Genomic DNA, 19552 nt, shown 5'->3' with positions numbered 1-19552 from the left:
GTAGGCTACACAGACACCAGCTGACCCATAACGTGCTTACTCATCACCTCTAGAAAATTGGCAGCTAATTGAGACGACCCCTGGTGCTTGAGTCTGCATTTTAGCATAAGTAGATCAATTACCTTTAATTTCCCATGAGCATTTTCCAGTAACATCTTATCATAATCAGCGCGAGAGCACTGAGCAGTTATTATCCCTCGTCTGATACCAAGGGAGGCGGTCACTGCGGCGCTGCTCTGTCTGAATAGGCCAACTGTTTTCCTCTGCAGAGTTTCATAAGTGCTGAAGCCCCGTCGCGCGCTGCTTACAAGCGCCTGTTTGCATGTAAGAGTCCCCTTGTTGCTCCTGAATCAAAACCCTGAACACTGAACACCTGGACAGTCCTGAATCTGAAGCGGAGCGAGCTGCGTGGACATGGCTCGGACTTTGGGGCTGTTTGTGAGTTGTTTGTTGTTTCTCCTGTACTCCGGCGCGGAGGGGAAGCGCAGCAGGGAGAAAGTTTACTATGTGGGGATCATTGAAGACCCTTGGGATTATGCACCTAGTGGAAAAAACCTGCTGAACGGGAGAAACGTCGCAAACGATGAGTGAGTTCTGATCTATTCACGTTATCTGGGAATTGCGTAGCATACAAATAGAGAGAGAATTTCAGTGCATGCCATCATTTAGCTCAATAAATTCATAATTCAGGGTATTTTTAGATTACTTACAGATATAAAGTGGTCAAAAGTACTGTGACAACACTTTAAAGACCCCCATTCTGAGATTACAAAAAAACTTTTGGATGAAAAGTTCTACATTAGGTCATGTTGTCAGGGTGCGACGGTGTCTAGACCTCTGTAGGCATTGTTTTTTAGTGGACTTTCACGGCTGTCTGGCATCAGATCCACAGGATAGATGACAGTACTTGAGTGACTTAAAGTGAATGACTTCCTTCGTGAGATTAGAGGCTTCCTTTGTTGTGTGTTACTCTGACCAAAGATAGCTGGCTCTAATATAAACAGGAGAAGAGTTTGCATCCCGGTGACTATTACTGTGATTTTACACAGATTTAAAGTTGCTTTCATATTAAGAATAAACAGTGATGTTAAAGGGTGCAATGAAAATATACAGGTCTGGAAATAATCAGGATTTGCTTCCCAGTTGTATCCTTCACTGTGTTTTGCAGTTAAGTTTTAGAAGTGTAGTCAAGCCCAGAAATAACTTTTTTGTCAGCTATCATAGTAAGGCACTATTCAGGTAGCTGATTAAGACTGGTCTCTAAATGAATGGGGTATCTGACAACTGTTATTTGACTCTGATTGTGCTGATAGGGATTGTCAACATTGGCACACAGAATAGAAACTTCCAAAAGAGAACCAAACATCTGCAGGCAGAAAATGTAATTTGTAAAGAGAACAGATGAGGACGCTTGCCAAGCTTTTGCAGACCTAATTTAATATTGGATAAAAGCATGTATTTTCTATTGAAGAAAGTTGGGAAATAAAGCCCACCATCATATGATCACCATATTTAATTATGATGGATTTCCCACAGGTGGTGGGTTATTATCAGTTTATTTCATCTTGTAAAGCTGAGTATCTTTGAATCTGCTTGCATCCTTGCGTAATACTGGAAATTCCAGACCTATCTAGTCATCTTACTCCCACACTCAGGGACCAAATACATGTTCACAAAACATTGGTGTAACTCAGACCATTGATTTTCCTCTCTAGAGATGATATTGTCTATTATTTCTTCCTATTCTTTTTTTAAATCCATATGCAGATAATTCCTGCTTATTCCTCCATGAGGTGTCTCGCACACCAGACCTTCATGAAAAAGATTAATATGGCATGTTTATTATGACTGCAATGCAGTTGCATTTAATTTAAGTTACAGGTGAAGACTTGAGTCTATGTGGGTGGTGGCAGGGTCTCTTTTAGAGTACTTATTGAAAAGCTAGTGCAGAAACTAAAGGTGAGACAGGCTATGGACTAAAAGGTCATTATTTACAAGCAGGCTGCCTTCTTTTTCTGCCTAGACTCTGTGTACCACCAACTCATAAACACAGTTCTGCTGACTTTATAATCTGGTGTTCTAGTCATCATTAAGCCAAAAAGGCAGCATTGATATAGTTTTATCTCCAAAGCCAGACTGGGTAAACGCCCTTCATATCTGTGAAATACCCTATCACACACCAACAGCAGTTATGATTTTCGCTGCAGTCGACGGCTGCTCTACCTGGCAGCCAGGGTTCTCTCCGAACTTGGCTAAGCAACTTTCTATCATTTGGTGCCCTGGTCTGTGTGCTACCTCAGCCAGGTCTCCTTGGAAACCCATTTTAAACCCAAAGGACTTCAAGGTTAAATAAAGACATAGACATCCTGACTAACAGGAAAGAATTAGTGAGAGGGGGAGGGAGCACATTAGCGCTAAATTGCTTCGAGCAGGTGTTCGATGAAACCCCCTTTTATCAGCCTGTCAGCAAGGATGTCAATGCGACCCACTTGTGACTCTAAAGGTAATGCTTTCAGTCCTCCCTTCTCCTTTGGTTATCAGCTGGACAAAGAGTAGCAAAACTGTGTTAACAACAGCTCCAGTAACAGGTTATTAGCCCACAGAAGCATGTAATCACAATAATTATCAGTCTAATTGTCAGAGAGCTGCCACCAGATGCATATTTTTTCTGCGGTATGACACCTATAGTTAAAGGTAAATAATCCCACACATAGAAAAGAGCCTACTGGGAAATCTTACAAAGTGCGCTACAGTGGTATCACCCATTTACTATGTTTTATTATGGTGCTGCTTCTTCTATAGTTTGTATTAATGACATACAGCTGTATATTTGGCTACAGTCACACAGTCTGTATGTAGTCAGTAATTAGGCAGTTGTTGGTAATGTCAGGGTGTTTTTGCTTAAGTGCTGTGTCTCTTTCTCCTACTAGTTGTCTTTTTTCTACATTTCTATATTCTGGTGCGTTTAATGTGTGCAAAGATTACATATGTAGCATGTGAGGGGGCTAAAACTGTGTGTCCTTGTGCAATCCTGTACTTTATAATATGACAGTACCATGACCTTGACCTTAAGAAATGTCAAACAAAGGATTAACAGCTGTCTTTTTCTCTTCTCCCACCTACACATTCCTCTCCCTCTGTGCAACCCCTACTGGGTCTGTATCTCTTAACTCCACTTGTATCTCAGGCATGCATCTGTTTTCCTGGAAAGAGGACCCCAGCGTATTGGCAGTGTTTATCAGAAGGCCATGTTTCGACAGTATACGGATGCCACGTACAGTCGCCAGTCCCCCCGGCCGGACTGGCTGGGCTTCCTGGGGCCCGTGCTGCGAGCCGAGGTGGATGACATTATTGTGGTTCACCTGAAGAACTTTGCGACCAGGAACTACTCCATGCATCCCCATGGGGTTTTCTATGAGAAGGATTCAGAGGGTATAGTGTTAATACATAATATATACAGTATACTCTATGTGCACATGGAAACAAATACACAAAAATTATAGAAAGTGATGGCAGTAATGATTATAGTAAGCATGATATATGCAGTATTATTAGTTTTCAGGAATGATAGCAGTATCTTAAATGGTCAATGAAAGTAGCTTTACACTACAAGCCATCCTCTTTGCTTTGGATGTTGGATATATTAAATATATATATACATAGCACTATTTTTTCAACAGCTGTACACCACTAACTATGTATCCATGTGATATGTTAGCTGTCATTGCTCTATGGCCTGGATTAGCACAGTGGGTCCCCCTCCCTCAAAATATGCACCTAGAAACAAGTTAAGCTAACGTTAGCTGCAGCTCCTTTTGCTTCCCCTCCTAGATCCAAGATTTTTATCAAGAAACCCCTTTATTATTTGTTTTTACCACTTTTAATGAGTTTAACTTTCAATTAAAAATATACAACCTTTAAGTATGTAAAGGGAAAACTTTGATTGCTGATATTTTGCAAGCGTTGACTAACCGTACCTGCTCCGCTAGCTAGCACCACACTGTTGTTGTTTGCTATCGTTACATGATAACCTCCCTGAAATCAGTTCTTTTTTGCTCCTCTAAAAAATAAGGTGTAAAATAAAATCCAGTATTACTGTGTAGGGTACTTTTTGAGGGAAGAAGAAGCAAGTTGTGTTTTAATTATGATATCACTTTGGGGTTTAATATCTTGCCTAAGGACACTTCAACATGCGAACTGGAGGGGCCAGGGATCTGTTAGCTAGTTGCAGGACGACCCACTTCATCTCCTGAGCCACAGCTGTCATGGCTTGTTTATCTTTGAAAAGATATGTGTCCTGTTTAGTATAATTTCATACCAGAGCCATTATTGGACAGTCAGGACACTGTGATCACACAGGCTAAGTTATCTAACCTCTCTAGACCTTATTCAGCCAAATGGATATATTATCTTCTATCTGATATTTTTTGTCCCAAACGCTGTGGCTTTGTGTAATGCTTGGCTCCTCTGCTTCGGTGCTGGACCGTCCCTGGATAATAACAAGATACCGACTGCTGAAAAAAAAAGGACAAAAAATGTAACACAGACTGAAAGAGACTATTTAGGCCAGTGTAAGAGAGCAATAAGTGATACTGCGCAATTTCAATCCAATACTCGTCAGATATGTCTCCTGAGTGTCGTGAACTTTGCAGCTCTTTCTTACGCAACAAGCCCCCATCCCCCACTCATCTGTGGCGATGCACCCTGCCTCTAGATTTCCTAGGGCCTTAAAGGAACTGAAACTGAAACAAAAAAATCTTTCCTCTTTCCAAGTTTTACCTCTTAAAACAGATCATGTTCTGCCTTATGAAGTGGTTTACATCAAACTGTCCGTTGTACAACATTTCTGTCAACTATCTTTTTCTAATCTCTACCCCGGGCAGCAAGTCGGAGGGATGTTTGTCAGAAGAGGAAATTTCGAGTGATATCAACACATAAAGACATAAAACAAACAAAATCAGCCTTTTTTTTAACAACCATGTCATGTGACAAGTAGAAGTTTGTACAGAGGCTAGTCTACCCTTGTCGTCTCTTAGTGATAGAGGTAATTTATGTGTTTATAGATCACACACAGTTGCACACGTGGAGGCTGAATGCTTCACAGAGATAAGAACCATAGAAGAAATGGATATGACCTAGATTTGGAAACCTCAGTTGAAGAATGGGATTATTAAAACATTTGCAGATGATAAAGCATCTTTATAATTTATTGTATTTTCAGCATTGATTTTTTTTTTTACTTTTGTTCATTTATTGACACAATAACGGGCTCAATAGTTCTCAATACTTCAGAGGAAACAGAGGAATCTCAGCATAAATATCTTGTATTTGTCTACCAGGGGCGCTCTATCCAGATGGGACATCAAACCTGTTAAAGAAGGACGACTCTGTTCCCCCGGGAGGCAGCTACACCTACCGCTGGGAGGTCAGACCAGAATTTGCCCCCACAGATGACGATGCGAACTGCCTGACCTGGGTCTACCACTCTCACGTGGACGCACCCATGGACATCGCTTCAGGACTTATTGGGGCTCTGCTCACCTGCAAAAAAGGTATGAAGATAGCCTGTTCAGTTACCGTCCTCTATGCATTATTTGTAAACCAAGTCATATAATATGTATGAGTGTTAATTCTTTTAGTCTGAGATGGTATTCTTCTGAATTGTATTTCTGTCCCACAGGGCGCCATGCTAGGCCCCATTCTCTTCTCTTTCTACTTGCTCCTATTAAGTAAAATGATCCAGAAGCACAATATCTCACAACACACAGCAACACACAGCTCTATCTCACCATAAAACCAAACAGTTAGTAAGATCTCAACTTACTTAGACACTTCCTCAAAGATATAAAGAACTGGATGGCTCAAATGTTATCGAACTGAGTGAGAGCAAATCTGAAGCTGGTGTTTTTGGCCTCCAGATTCCATCACACTGATCTCTTGCTGCCGAGGTCTACTGTCTACCTACCTTAAGCACCATGCTAAAAACCTTGGAGTGACATTTAACTCTGCCTTTACATTTGACGAACAGGTAAAATTAGAGGTTAAGGTTGCTCACTTTGTTTTTAAAGCCCTGAATGGCCTCCTATATTGCAGACCTCCTGAGCCCTCACATAGCATGCAGGCCCCTAAGATTATCTGACATGGGCCTCCTGGCAGTCCCTTGCTCCAATCTTGAAGGTGGCTGCGCTTTTGCAGTCAAGGCCCCTACACTGTGGACCAGTCTCATTTCAAAACATACTTTCAGCGTTTGAGTCATGCTCTCCTGAATAGGCTGCATGTATCCTGTATTTGTGTTTTCTGTGTTGTTTCTTTGTCTCTCTTCCTGTTCTTTTAATATTCCTTGTGATTGTCTCAGTTCATACGTATTGTTTCTTTTGTGTATTATAAAGCACTTTGTTTTATTAATAAACTTGATTGATGATTGGCGCTCTCAGAGCCCAGACTAATCAGCACTGTTGTCTGTAAGGGTTGTGTCAACTCCCAGATCTTCATCTTGCTGTACACAAACAAGAGTAAGAGACTCCATCCCTTAAGCACTTAAAACATTCACACCTGCTTGAGTCTATCAAGATTCTCAATAACAGGTGATGTAGGGTGATGGAGATGGGGGTTGTGAAATCAGTATGTGGCTATTATTAGAGGTTTTGTGGTTATTTGTTGTTATGTGTTGAGGAACTTCAGGACAAAGTCCAGAACAAATTTACCTTTGGCAACAAGCGTGAAGCACTTAACGACAACAATGAAAAGCTGCAACACAGTGTGTCATTTTAACCCCAATTCTGCCTGTCTGTGTCTTGTTTTTCTCTATGAGTGCAGGGATCCTGAAGAAGTCTAACAATCCAGTCCAGGGTCAGACAAAGCCAGGCTCTGTTGTAGAGTCAGCCAGACATGATGTGGACCAGGACGTCTTCCTGATGTTCAACGTGGTGGATGAAAACCTGAGCTGGTATCTGGAGGACAACATTCAGAAGTACACGGATGCAGGCTTAGTGGACCCAGACGACCCAGACTTTATAGAGTCAAACCTGATGCACGGTGAGAGATAAGTTTTACACAGATTATTTAAATAATCCAATTTATGTTTTAGCTCTATTGTAAATTGTGAGGCTTTGAGAGACCACAGGACTTCCTGTCGCAACAGTAATGTTAGTGAGGAGAAATGGTAAAATGCCAGATCAAGGAGTGAGTGGCAGATCAAGGAGTGAGTGGTTCATTAAGAGATGCAAAGTATGAGGGTGAGATCAACTAGACGGCTAAAACATGAGGAAGCTGCAAGGTAAAGAAATCAATCAAATAACAGGGAAAACCAGTCTGACAGAAAGCACGATGAACACTGTTATTGGAAGTAAACTGTGCTGCTGAAGCAGAAAGAAAATCAGAAAGAAGAGAAATTATTGTTGATGCTGCTTAAACGTTTTGGATATCGTGGGAGTTACTGGAGAGGCAGTGCACTGGCTGCTGAGAGGGTCATCAGATTGCGTATGCCAGCTTTATGAAAGCATTAGGGGAACGTATTACTATCTATTTCTCCTTTATTGTTTTCTTTATCTATAAATTTAAAGTAGTAAGAAGGATGTAGATGTAAGTCAAACCCAGTAGCAGGCGATAATGCAAGCACATTTAAATACCAACGAAGAAGAAGAAATGTTTCATGTCTTAGCATCCCCCGAAGAGGCACAAGATTAGTTCTGCAGGAATATTGTTCAGATATGGCTTTTAAATAGGATTAGAACTTAAATACCTCCGGCTAACTGGCAGTTTAATGTACATACTTTTCTATTTTTCTGTTTTGTAACCAGCTCTTATGGGGTTTTGGGATGTTAAATACATTTTAACACCATCAGTTGTAGTGTGAGAGCATTTTTCCATTTGGATATGGCACAGATTATATAAGCTGCACACATGCTAAGTAATTTGACTACAAGTTTATTTTGTTATGTTTTATTTTATTTTAGTTCCCCTCTCAACCCCCCTGAGAGAGTCACTAGTTACTTGAAACGACTCGTGTATAAAAATAGGTTGATGTATCCTCCTTGTCCATTCCTCTAACCTCGGTTTTCCTCTGTGTGCCAGCTATAAATGGCTACATGTTTGGTAACCTGCCTGGAATCGAGTTATGCCAGCACCGTGCAGTGGCCTGGCATTTGTTTGGCATGGGGAACGAGGTCGACATCCACACCGCCTTTTTCCACGGGAATACTCTCCTGGACCGAGGCCACCGCACCGACGTCCTCAGCCTGTTCCCCGCCACGTTTGCCACAGCAAAGATGGTCCCGAAAGCAGCCGGAAAGTGGCTGCTGACCTGCCAGGTCAATGACCACCTGCAGGGTAGGGCAACTGACCTTTAGCCTCTGTGTGACCTTTGACCTCTCCGAGACTTGACTGGTAGTACAGAGTTGCTGACAGGGATGCATTTGGAATTTTGTGAAAGCATGATGAGCTTGTTCTTTTGACTCTGAACATGTCAGGTCTTGTATTTTAAAGCTGTCCAAAGTGCAGTGAGCATAGAAGTGAACGAGCCCTACTTACTCAACATGATGTAAATAATGTTGACACTTACACATACCTTTCCTTTTTATGAAACCAATATTCAAAGCCCTGTTGCTCAATGAAACAATATAAAGGACATGCACAAACAGTGTACGTGTCCTGTCAGAGAGCAAATGGAAAAAGATAAGGTGGCAGTGACTAAACCCAGAATTATTTATTATAGTATTATTTCCTCAGGCTCTAAAGGTCAAGTTTTACTGTAAGCTTACGCTTACGCTTTTCCTTTTCCTTTTGTCATTTATGGTCATGTCTGTGTCTCTTCTCTTTTCCAGCTGGGATGCAGGCCTTTTATGACGTGAAGCCATGTGACAGTGAGGCCAGGTCCACAGAGATGGGTGGTGGTGTTGTGAGGAATTACTACCTGGCAGCCGAGAGAGTCTGTTGGAACTATGCTCCCCTGGGAAAGGATCTGATTAATAATGTTTCCCTTACAGAGGCCTGCAGGTGTGCAGAACCTTTATCAGATTATACATGACAAACTACTGCATCAATCACTGGTAACAGGAAGGATGACAGCAAGAAAAAAGTCTATTTATCTTGTTTTATTGCTTATTTAACACTATTTCGCTGTCAGTTTGCCAGAGTTGTGAAAATTGACACTTTTGAGTGCTGATGTCTGTATTTGTCCAAATTTAGCCAAAGAAGGCAGCATTTTTATTCCATATAGTTGTTGTGAAACAGGTATAGTTTCATAAAACCTCTTAACATACCATCCATCATCTATACCGCTTATCCTATTCGGGGTCACGTGGGGGCTGGAGCCTATCCCAGCTGTCATGTGGGAGAGGCGAGATACACCCTGAACTGTCGCCAGTCAATCAAAGGGCTTACACATAGAGACATACAACCCACACACCAACATCTACGGGCAATTTAGAGTCACCGGTGAACCTACCGAGCACGTCTTTGGACTGTAGGAGGAAGTCAGGGTACCCAGAGGGAACCCACGCATGCACGAGGAGAACATGCGAACTCCACACAGAAAGGTCAGATCTAACCAGGAACCCTCTAGCTGTGGGGCAACACCTCAGCCACTGCATCACTAGGCTGCCCCTCTTTAAATACCATCTGATTAAATCATCATTATTATTTAAAAAAACGTTTAAAAATATGTCTTCATATTTGTAAGGGTGAGGTTGAGGGTCAATCAAAAAATATCCCCTATGTTTCAAAGCCAGGAAGCTATTATGAGTCTGAAAGTCGCACACACATTTTGCATTTAGAGAATACATCCTGAGTAGTTTTAGAAAAGCGGTAAGGGAGCTTAATAACCCTAAAGACAATCACTGGTTCATATAAGAGGGTACTGTCCCTTTAAGGCTTGAAAAAAACCTCTGAATGAAGTTTTGTTTCTGGACATGGCTGGTTAAATATCATGACGTTCCTGCGGTCAGGCAGTTCTGTGGTGTCTAGAGTAAACGTGTGGATAGTGATGCAGTGAGTCAGTTGTTATTGTGTGTTTGTTATTGTTCCCTGGCCCGACACAGTGAGGCACACCAGCTTTTTGCTCTGCTGACTTTTCCTGTTGTAAGAAATCACACACGGCTGCTTCATCCAGGCCGCACACTGTACACTGCAGCCCGAGTCATTTCCTCTCTGACTCCTTTGCTTACAATCCCTTGTGCTTCTTATCTCTCCTCCCCAACCCTTTCCTCTCATAGTGCATCCGAGATGTTTTTTGGTAAAGAGGGCGGAAGAATCGGAGGTAGCTACACAAAAGTGATTTACAAAGAGTACACAGACAATACCTTCTCCACTCTGAAAAAACAGGATTCAAACTTGGGAATCTTAGGTAAGAAATCATCAATCTTTTTTGTGTTATTTGACAGCTGTATTGTCTTTCACCTTTTGTCTGGTCACAATGTTATCTTGCATTTGTCCAGGTCCCGTCCTGAGGGCGGAGGAAGGAGACACTCTCAAAGTGACGTTCATGAATTTAGCCGATAGAAACTACAGCATCCAGCCTCATGGCCTCCACTATGACAAACACTCTGAGGGAAGCAGCTATGAAGACGGTGAGGAAACAGACACAGATACAAAGAAGACGGGGCGATACGAACGTGAATTATTAAACCAAATCTAGTTATTTAAAAAACTTAACGGTGTTGCAATAGAATAAAACTCTCTCAGGCTCTTATTCTTCGGCTGGAAAAACCTCTTTCTATTTTAGATTCTATTTTCATTGACATATTTGAAATAACAACATACAAGCCACACATGAATCACACATACATGCCCTGAAAAAAAGTACCATTTAAGAACATACGCTTACACTTATGCTTAAAGGTTCTCCTTCATGAGCACTCAAGGACAGAAAAGTACTTGACAGAACATATAATCCAAATGTTATTCTTCAATATAACCTGTCAAGAATATGACTATATGCAAGTGAAACAAAGAAAGGAGTATATGAATACAGATGCTGTCAGATTGAGTCCGATTGTTGCAGAAACCCAGAGGTTTCCTCCTTTGATACTGACAAAAAAGAAGAGAAAATGTATCACCTTAAAGGAATGGAAGCAGTAGAAAAAGTTATAAACTCACTGGAGACCAACACTGTAATTAGACAACCTTAGATAATATCAGATGAAAAGCAGATCTGATTGTTTTATTTCGTTATGTGCAACGCTGAGCAGGTGTCAACAAGCCGGGCTCCCACGTCGCTCCGGGGCAGAACTTCACTTACACCTGGCAGGTGTTAGAAGGTCCGTCTTCATCTGACTCTCCCTGCATCCCCTACCTGTACTACTCCGCTGTTGATCCCGCCAGAGACACCAACTCTGGGTTAGTGGGGCCGCTGCTCGTGTGCAAGAAAGGAACGCTGGGGGCGAACGGGACCCAGGTGCTGCTTCTTTATACATTCACACACACCAAGAAATGTTAGTTTTTCTCATGTTAAAAGCTTATCAGAGATTAATTTGATACTTAAGTGATGAGATACATTTCACCTTAATACAATCTTACACATTTAAGGTTTTTATGCTGTTAACTGCAGCAGTAATCTGCACCCTCTTTTCGTTTTGTTTTTTTTAACAGAAAGGTGTGGATAAAGAGTTCTTCCTTCTCTTTTCTGTCATGGATGAAAACTTGAGCTGGTATTTGGACGAGAACATCAAAACATGTGGCGCCAACCCAGATTACAAGGACTTTGAGGAGAGCAATTTGATGCATGGTAATCAGTGTGGAGTTTTTCCTCACTGTGTTTATTTAATTATAACATATTTGTCGGTCGCGTACCATCAGTGCCCTAATCTGAGTGAGATTTCCGGTATTTCCTTTCAGCTGTAAACGGGCTGATGTACGGGAACCTTCCCGGACTGGACGTTTGTGCCGGGGACAAAGTTTGGTGGTACACATTCGGCCTCGGCACCGAGGTGGACATCCATGGTGTTTATTTTGAGGGCAACACCTTCAAGAAGCAGAGCACGACACGCGACACTGTCAGCGTGTTCCCTCACACCACTGCTGCTGTCGCCATGCAGCCAAACACCCCTGGTTAGTCACACACACATACACACGCATGCACACACACATACGATTCAGGTTTGTCTTTTTCAAACTTGCTAAGATAACCTTTTCCTGTGACATAGGCACTACACCCAGCATGAGATAACAAGAAACATCCATAACTACATTAGAAACAGGAAATGTCTGTTATTTACAGGATCCTGAGATTTATTTAAGTTCTTTATCTCAGCCAAATCAATGGAAAATTTCCACAATAAATTACGTTTAAGTTTTTGATTTGCAATTCCAGACCTCTTTTTGAAGTTTTCCCCGTCTCTTTAAGAATAAGATGTACTTAAATTTAGAGTTTTAAGTATGAGAACACATTATTTCAGGAATTAACTAACGCAACATAGAGACAGTTGTCTTAGATAAAAGAGAAAGTACTTTAAATAACGTTTATTATAACAGAATGTGTTAGAGAGGTCACTGTTGGTCTGTTTGGGTTAGTGGATTTCCTTTATATGTTTGAATGGCTCGTGTAGACACAACCTCAAAGACAAATACAGATATGAAGTGTATGCGTCATTTAGCTATTGAATGGTTCTTTTTGCAATATAATACTCGAGTACTGATTGCTTAAGATCAACAAGGTGAAAGGTGGTGAGTCAGTGAAAACTCCAGAAACCATGAAGAGGCAAATATCTTTCATTTTATATCCACTTACATCATTCTGCACAGGGAATCCTACACATAGAGGACGGGTAAAAATACACTTACACATTTTAAACAACAAATGGAGAGGATGCAGACAAAGATTTATTTAAACACAAAAGACAAAAACAAGTCAAAAACAAAAGGTTTACTTTACTTTTTGTGAAAACAAAAGGAGAGCCACAAGGACAAATCCACATTGCCTTTATTAGATAGGAAAGCTCAAGTCAAAGTTTATTTATATAGCACATTCAAAACAACCAGTGCTGTACAGGCTTAGAACACAGTATCAAATAAAAGAACCAATATAAAATTAACAATAAAAACTAAATAAAAACAATGAATAAAATTAAAACATGGTAGCATAATAAAATATCAAGCTCAACTGGAGTTAAGCCTGGAGCTGAACCTGCGACCAGTGCAATTAGGACTGGAGCTTCTGTACATGGGGCGCCTGCTCTACTAAGTAAACCAGCGCCCCTAACAAAGATAACTTGTCGAAAGGTTTGACAAACGGTTTCACAATGATAGACGAACTGGCACCGAGACAGGGGAGACAGTGGCTGTGTTCGAAAAGCCGTACTACATACTATATGCTACATGCTATATACTGCATACTGCGTTCGGCGGTAGTATATGGAGGAGCTTTTCAAATCAATTTTGCAGTATGCTACACCAGGCAGAAATAAACAATAACCACCGCTTCTTTAGCTATAGCGCCCCCTTCTGCTGGAATGCTGCTGCTGTCATTTCAACTGCCGCTGCGATGTTCCAGCGCTTTGCATTGTGGGATAGAGTAGGCCAGGTAGACTGGTCCGATGCATACTGGAGATTTTATCAGTACGACATCTTGCTATTTTTGGCATTCTGCACATCTTGCTTTTGTTTGCGTACTACATTTTGGCCAAATCAGTACGTAATGTAGTATAGTATGGACTTTCAAACGCAGCCAAAGACGAGATACACCAGGGAGGTGAGGGTAATCAGGCACAGGTGAGACTAATCAAGGAGCAGGTGAAAACAATAAGGGACAGTGCACACAATCAAAAAGGCGGGAAAACACACAAAGGCAGTAAGTAGAACATCTCAAAGTAAAACAGGAAATTTTATCTGAACATGAAATTAATTAAATAACAACAAAAAAAAAGAATAACAAATGATATATGAATATTACAGTAAATGCATATAAGTCAAAGATGATGTGATAACATGCAAAGTACACGTACATACTCTTCGCAAACCACAAGCCAGTGAAACACAGAAGAAACATGAGCCTGATCTTTTTTTTGTGTTTATGACATTTGGAAATTATCTTAATGGGACATTAAATAACATCCTTTTGTCTAACTGAGATGTCATCAGACATTGTATGAGCAAAATGTGTTCCGAGAGCTGTAAATGCTTTTTAAACTTCTGTGTGTTTCAGCCGCAAATACGGTACGGTAACGCTAACAACACATCCTCCTTGACAGGTGTGTTTGAGGTGAGCTGCAGAGTAACAGACCACTTCTCCGCCGGCATGAGGCAGCAGTACAGAGTGAACCAGTGCCCGCAACGTCAAATAAAGCAAACACGCACACAGCCGACCAAGATTGTGCAGTATTTCATCAGTGCTGAAGAAATCGAGTGGGACTACTCCCCTAAGAGAGACTGGGAGCTGGAGAAACACCACACCACATCAGAGGACAGGTGTGTGACGAACATAATTGTAGGATGATGCGTTTCAGTGCTCTGTGATTAGTGGGAAAAGTTATTACTGTTTATTAATGGAAGCAAAATGGCACATGTCTCCCAGTCCAGGCAGCATATTTGTGGAGAAAGGGAAAAACCGTATAGGCTCGCGCTACAAGAAGGTGGTGTACAGAGAATATGCTGATGACACCTTCAGAGTCCAGAAGAAACGGCAGCCCAGCCAGCAACACCTGGGAATTATCGGTAGGATAAACTGCCTTTTTTTTTTACTGTATATTACCTGGAAAAGACTGAAGAGGACACAGGTTTCCTTTTTTCCCTGTAGGTCCGATAATCAAAGCAGAAGTTGGAGAGCAGATCGTGATCATGTTCAGGAACAGTGCCAGCCGGCCATACTCGATTAGCGCACATGGAGTCACATCTAATGGCATGCATGTTCCTGTCAAGCCTGGTAAGAATCTGATCTGTATAAATGAACACAAGGCATGCCTTTGCTGGTGTCACACCTCCTTATTTCAGAAGCATTGGGATCGATATGTTGGTTTTATGCTCTCTTGTCCTCAGGCTCCACGGTCAAGTTGACGTGGGACCTCCCTGAAAGCTCCGGTCCTGGGGTCTCGGATCCAAACTGCATCTCTTACGCCTACTACTCCAATGTTGATTTTATCAGGGTACGTTAAAAAAACGTACCAATAACTTAATTTATAAGGCTTTTTACAAAGGCCTCTTAAAATCTTAAACTTTACAGGAAGTGGACAGAAAGAAACCAGCTTTGGGATGATGTAATGTCACAGTAACAGTCGCACGAAAGCTCATAATTCAGTGTTGTAGTAAAAAGGTAGTGTAAACTTGCATGTTCAGGCCAGACTGTAAGATTAACGTGTTTGTTTATGAGCAGGATCTGTACAGCGGTCTCCTGGGGCCTCTGGTGGTCTGCAGGCCCGGGACTCTGCAGCACGGTGTGGGGTCCGACAGACGGAGGGCTGACGTGGAGAACGAGTTCGCTCTGCTCTTTATGGTGCACGATGAAAACCAGTCCTGGTACCTCGACGACAACATCAGGACGTACCTAAGGCTCGAACCTGAGAAGTTTGTGCCGGACGAAGACTTTGAGGAGAGTAACCTGATGCACGGTGAGAGACAGGAAGGAAAAGTTGAGATAAAACTATGAGACTTTTAAACTTTGAATGATAGTTTACCTGTTGTATCTTCATTTCTCTGAATGTGAATTTCCTTTTAAAGGGATCAATGGGTTTCTGTACGGTAACCTGCATGGACTGGTCATGACGCAGGGCGAGAAGGTTGACTGGTATCTGCTCGGCATGGGCAACGAAGTGGACATGCACACGGTTCACTTCCATGCTGAGACCTTTACCTACAAGGTAACCAATCACAACTAAAACCCATTATTGTTTATAGTTAAAACAAAGAAAAGATTTATATTCAGGCATTTTCAGAAGCGCAGAAAACATCCATCCTTACTTATTCACATGTAGAACTGATCTGTTTGAAGTGAATCACGTACTGATATGCTGATGTTTACCTTGTCATGAAAGCCTCTTCCACAGGATGTCTCTTGGCACATTTCCATTATTCAGAGCTTACATTCCTTTCTTTGCCCCCCCTATGATGTGCTGTGTGTGTGTGTGTGTGTGTGTCAGACGGACCGCACCCACCGCGCAGACGTCTTCGACCTCTTCCCTGGGACTTTCCAGACTGTGGAGATGGTGGCGGGGAACCCGGGGACGTGGTTGCTCCACTGTCACGTGACCGACCACATTCATGCTGGCATGGAGACCACTTTCACTATCAAAGGTGTGTGCGCATAGCAGGAGCGCGTGTGTAACTGACAATTCAATATGCACATGGATAAGAACATCTATTTAACGCTTTTCTAACGTCGCACTTTTTTGTTCAGTTCCAGAAAAATCATCACGAGGTAAGATCTGATTTCTTGACCAAGTGATGCACAAATTATTGGACCTTTCAGAATAATGTCTCTTTTATACACAAAACTACACACAGCATGTTAACTCTAGATATATCATAAAGCAAACTTAATTCAGCATAGATTTGATGTAACACTGTACTACACCCCTGTAGTAACCCTGACAGATGCAATTATATACATCAAACATCATCTTGTCTTATGAGACTGTAAAGGACCACATGTGACTGCAATTCCATCGACAGAAATCCTGCTCATTGAACATAGGTGCTAAACAATATCAGATGCAGGCTATATACGCTGCTGTCCCTTCATGCATGTGCAGCATGCCTACTTTGGTTGATTAGTCCATCACTCCAGCAGTAGTTTTACTAAAGCAGTTTATTATCGTGTCGTAGTGGAGTCCGATCGATTTCTAAACTCTGCCCTCACATAGATGGATGACTAGCTCATGACTTGTAAAATTTTAACTGTGCTGTGAAACATGATTGATTTCTAGTAAACAGGTTAAGCATGCATAAACACCATTGATATTTTCATGTGGTCTGGTCACGGTCCCAGCGTACCACTCACTGCTCCTCTGGTTCAACACAGGTCAGCAGCTATCAGACTGTCTGTGTGCGCTGTTATCTCATGGATGTGGAATGTTTTGTTAAATGTTGTCTATTGCTTTGATCTTATTGGCTTTGTCTATTTGTAATTCTTGTCAATATAACCTTTAGTAAGATTTATATCAAATTCCATGGGAAATGTAGTTTTTAAAACGGGTTGTAAATATGTAGGAGCATTTAAGGATAAGGTTTCCTCTTCTTCTTCTTTGACACTGAATGCACCAAATAAATGAAGATGTAGCAAAACACATTTGAGGTTTTCACTCAGATTTTGTAGTAAAACAAATTTAGCAAGATGTCATCCTCGTCGTAACCTCCCCCTCCTTTTCAACTCTCTTTGTCCTTCCAGCTGCAGCAGCAGGATCTGAAGGCTCCATAAAGACGCTGCTGCTCTCTCTGGCTCTCTGTCTCATGGCTGTGTGTGGACTGCACTGATGAAGGGACTGTGACACTGTGCTGCACGTGTGTCACTGCAACAGTGGTCATTAATGCACTTAAAATATCCAGGGACTAAACCACTGTTGCATGGAGGTTATGTATGTAAATATCCATGAACTCTGAGGCAATACAGAATATATTGAACAGAATTACAATTATGTGTGAAATTAAGGATTGATATATTTTATTAGAACTCAAAGAAGCATTTTATATTTGTGTTTGGTTTCTATGTTGCTGTTTCTGGCATGTTGCACTGTTTGATGTTGTTTTGCTGCTTTTGCAGAGCACAGCTTTACCAAATGATTCCAGTTATGAATGTGCAATAAAGCCATTTATTCAACTGGGTTTTTTCTCTCTTGTGCTAGTCTCAAAATAACCACAAGGGGGCGTTTATTCAATTGGAAAGTCAGCACAAAAGGTCACTGATGCTACATTCCTCATTTGTTTTCAATCTACTAGCAAAACCCTTTTTATTTTCTGCTCTAAATGGAGATAATTTAAATATTGAATATTTTTAGTTCTTCTTTTGCTAAATAAAGCAACTAAATCTGCCACAAATTTAGAAGCACTTTTAGGTATTTTCGGAATCTCACAGTGATACACTTTGGTAAACATCCCAGACAACTGTGGCATCCTATATGACGTAAGGGAGCTGATCCGATCAATATGTTTCAGATAAGGTGAAGGAAATAAAACACTGCCATCGTGATTAATGCATTTGATGTCTGTTTGGTAATGGGAATGGAAATCCTCTGTCTGTTGATCACACGGTGTGATTGATGGGTCAAAAGCCCCATCAATGTGAATGCGTGTGTAAACAGTCAGATTACGAGTGAATTTAAATGTCAAACAGGGTTGTTTTTACCTCTAATCTCGTGTATTGATTACAGTAACAGGCCGAATTAGCACATCTGTGTTTATGGAGATAGGAGCACTGTTGGTCACTCAGTGATCGATTTGCATAATGATCACAGTTTCAGTGCGGAGTTCTGCAAGAGATGGTCTGCGGCAGGAAAACAACCTGGTTTAGACTGCTGGGATGTTAAAGCCACTCATTTTAAACATTTAATTTAAGTTTAAACCTTTTTTTAACTTTAACAATGTAAACAACCAACTAAAAATAACTTATTGGCTTCCAACACGAAAATAAAGATGGCACGTCACAGTACTGATCATGTGAACGTAGCAGCACGTCAATGCAGCAAAAAGGAAGATGTCTGCGTAATGTTGTGAAATAATGTTGAGCACATTTAATCAATAGTATTACTAACCAGGTGGTATCTAATACAGGCTTGTTTGGATGCAACTTGTTACTGTGGGAAGCTAAAATCAGCCAACCGCTTCTACTGAATGTCTGTTTTTGCGTGTCTCCGGTGAACACTGAACACAACACAGCAGACAACAGTAAACACTTAGCGCAAGAGCTGCAGGGTTTCAATGCCCCTGTCTGCCTCCTGCTATTATCGATCCAGACTATAACACATTCTTATCCTTATCTGCACAAGTCCATCATGTTTTCCAACGAGACTGTTTAACTTGATTAATCCTGTCCCCTCACGCAGGCACTTTAAAGCACTTTCTGACCTCTCATTGCACAATAATCATGACAAATACTACATTCTAGTCCCTTTAAACAGTTTTTATCTATTCTTTAGAAATCAAAATCACATTTTACAAAAAATAGAGTCCGTCAGCGTCACGCTCATGCAACTTTTATCATGGAAATAAGTTCAGAGCTGGGTGGCGATTGGCCGAGGTGCAGACGTCACGCAGCCTCTGGTCGATAGGGGGCGCCATGTGAGGACGCTGGCTATATAAACCTGGCGGTTTGCAGATAAGTGCTCACTGAACTGATCCAGAGTTCATCAGAAAGTTTGAAGCTGGATGCTGCTGCACACCGACAGGAAAGGTAAGGCAGTTTGTCATTTACCTGCGCCAGTTTTATACCTGTAATACTCTGTAATGTAGATAAATGAACTATTAGTAGAAAGAGATTCGGTTTTTTTATTAAATAAGGCAACATACAGAAAAACTGGCCTGATTTTAATTATAATGTTAACTTTCTTATTTATTTTTCATGATCTACATCTAACTCTGCAACAACTTTTAATTACTGCTTGAGCAGACTGTGAGTGGGTGCATGTACAGTACT

At 41.3% G+C, this 19552-nt stretch overlaps 1 protein-coding gene across 2 annotated transcripts; it reads left to right on the top strand.

Annotated features, from left to right (window-relative positions):
* The first annotated feature begins 222 nt into the window (after window positions 1–222).
* hephl1b (hephaestin-like 1b) lies at window positions 223–17740 on the top strand. Of its 2 annotated transcripts, XM_069667950.1 has the most exons (20): window positions 223–587; window positions 3188–3432; window positions 5340–5552; window positions 6817–7035; window positions 8074–8328; window positions 8823–8994; window positions 10212–10342; window positions 10434–10565; window positions 11187–11392; window positions 11587–11722; window positions 11833–12045; window positions 14184–14400; window positions 14507–14646; window positions 14729–14854; window positions 14968–15074; window positions 15302–15536; window positions 15646–15785; window positions 16065–16218; window positions 16322–16342; window positions 17312–17740. In XM_069667950.1, exons 1-20 carry the CDS (start codon window positions 415–417, stop codon window positions 17395–17397), a joined length of 3321 nt encoding a protein of 1106 aa, XP_069524051.1. In that variant the 5' UTR covers window positions 223–414; the 3' UTR covers window positions 17398–17740. The 2 variants fall into 2 exon arrangements, with proteins under 2 accessions (XP_069524051.1, XP_069524052.1); XM_069667951.1 differs by lacking the exon at window positions 16322–16342.
* The last annotated feature ends 1812 nt before the right edge of the window (window positions 17741–19552 follow it).

Source organism: Semicossyphus pulcher, unplaced genomic scaffold (genome assembly GCF_022749685.1).
Source record: "Semicossyphus pulcher isolate SPU_LCO1_2020_fin unplaced genomic scaffold, fSemPul1.0.p SCAF_10, whole genome shotgun sequence".
Lineage (NCBI taxonomy): Eukaryota > Metazoa > Chordata > Actinopteri > Labriformes > Labridae > Semicossyphus > Semicossyphus pulcher.
The sequence above is the reverse complement of the archived record's forward strand: the minus strand, read 5'-3'. Positions and strand labels throughout refer to the sequence as shown.

What these genes read in the sequence shown, in the direction of transcription:
- hephl1b (XM_069667950.1), top strand. Translation starts at nt 415, where the DNA reads ATGGCTCGGACTTTGGGGCTGTTTGTGAGTTGTTTGTTGTTTCTCCTG. An exon ending in GGAGAGCAATTTGATGCATG is followed by an intron (nt 11,723 to 11,832) that starts GTAATCAGTGTG and finishes ATTTCCTTTCAG; the next exon opens with CTGTAAACGGGCTGATGTAC. An exon ending in GGAGAGTAACCTGATGCACG is followed by an intron (nt 15,537 to 15,645) that starts GTGAGAGACAGG and finishes TTCCTTTTAAAG; the next exon opens with GGATCAATGGGTTTCTGTAC.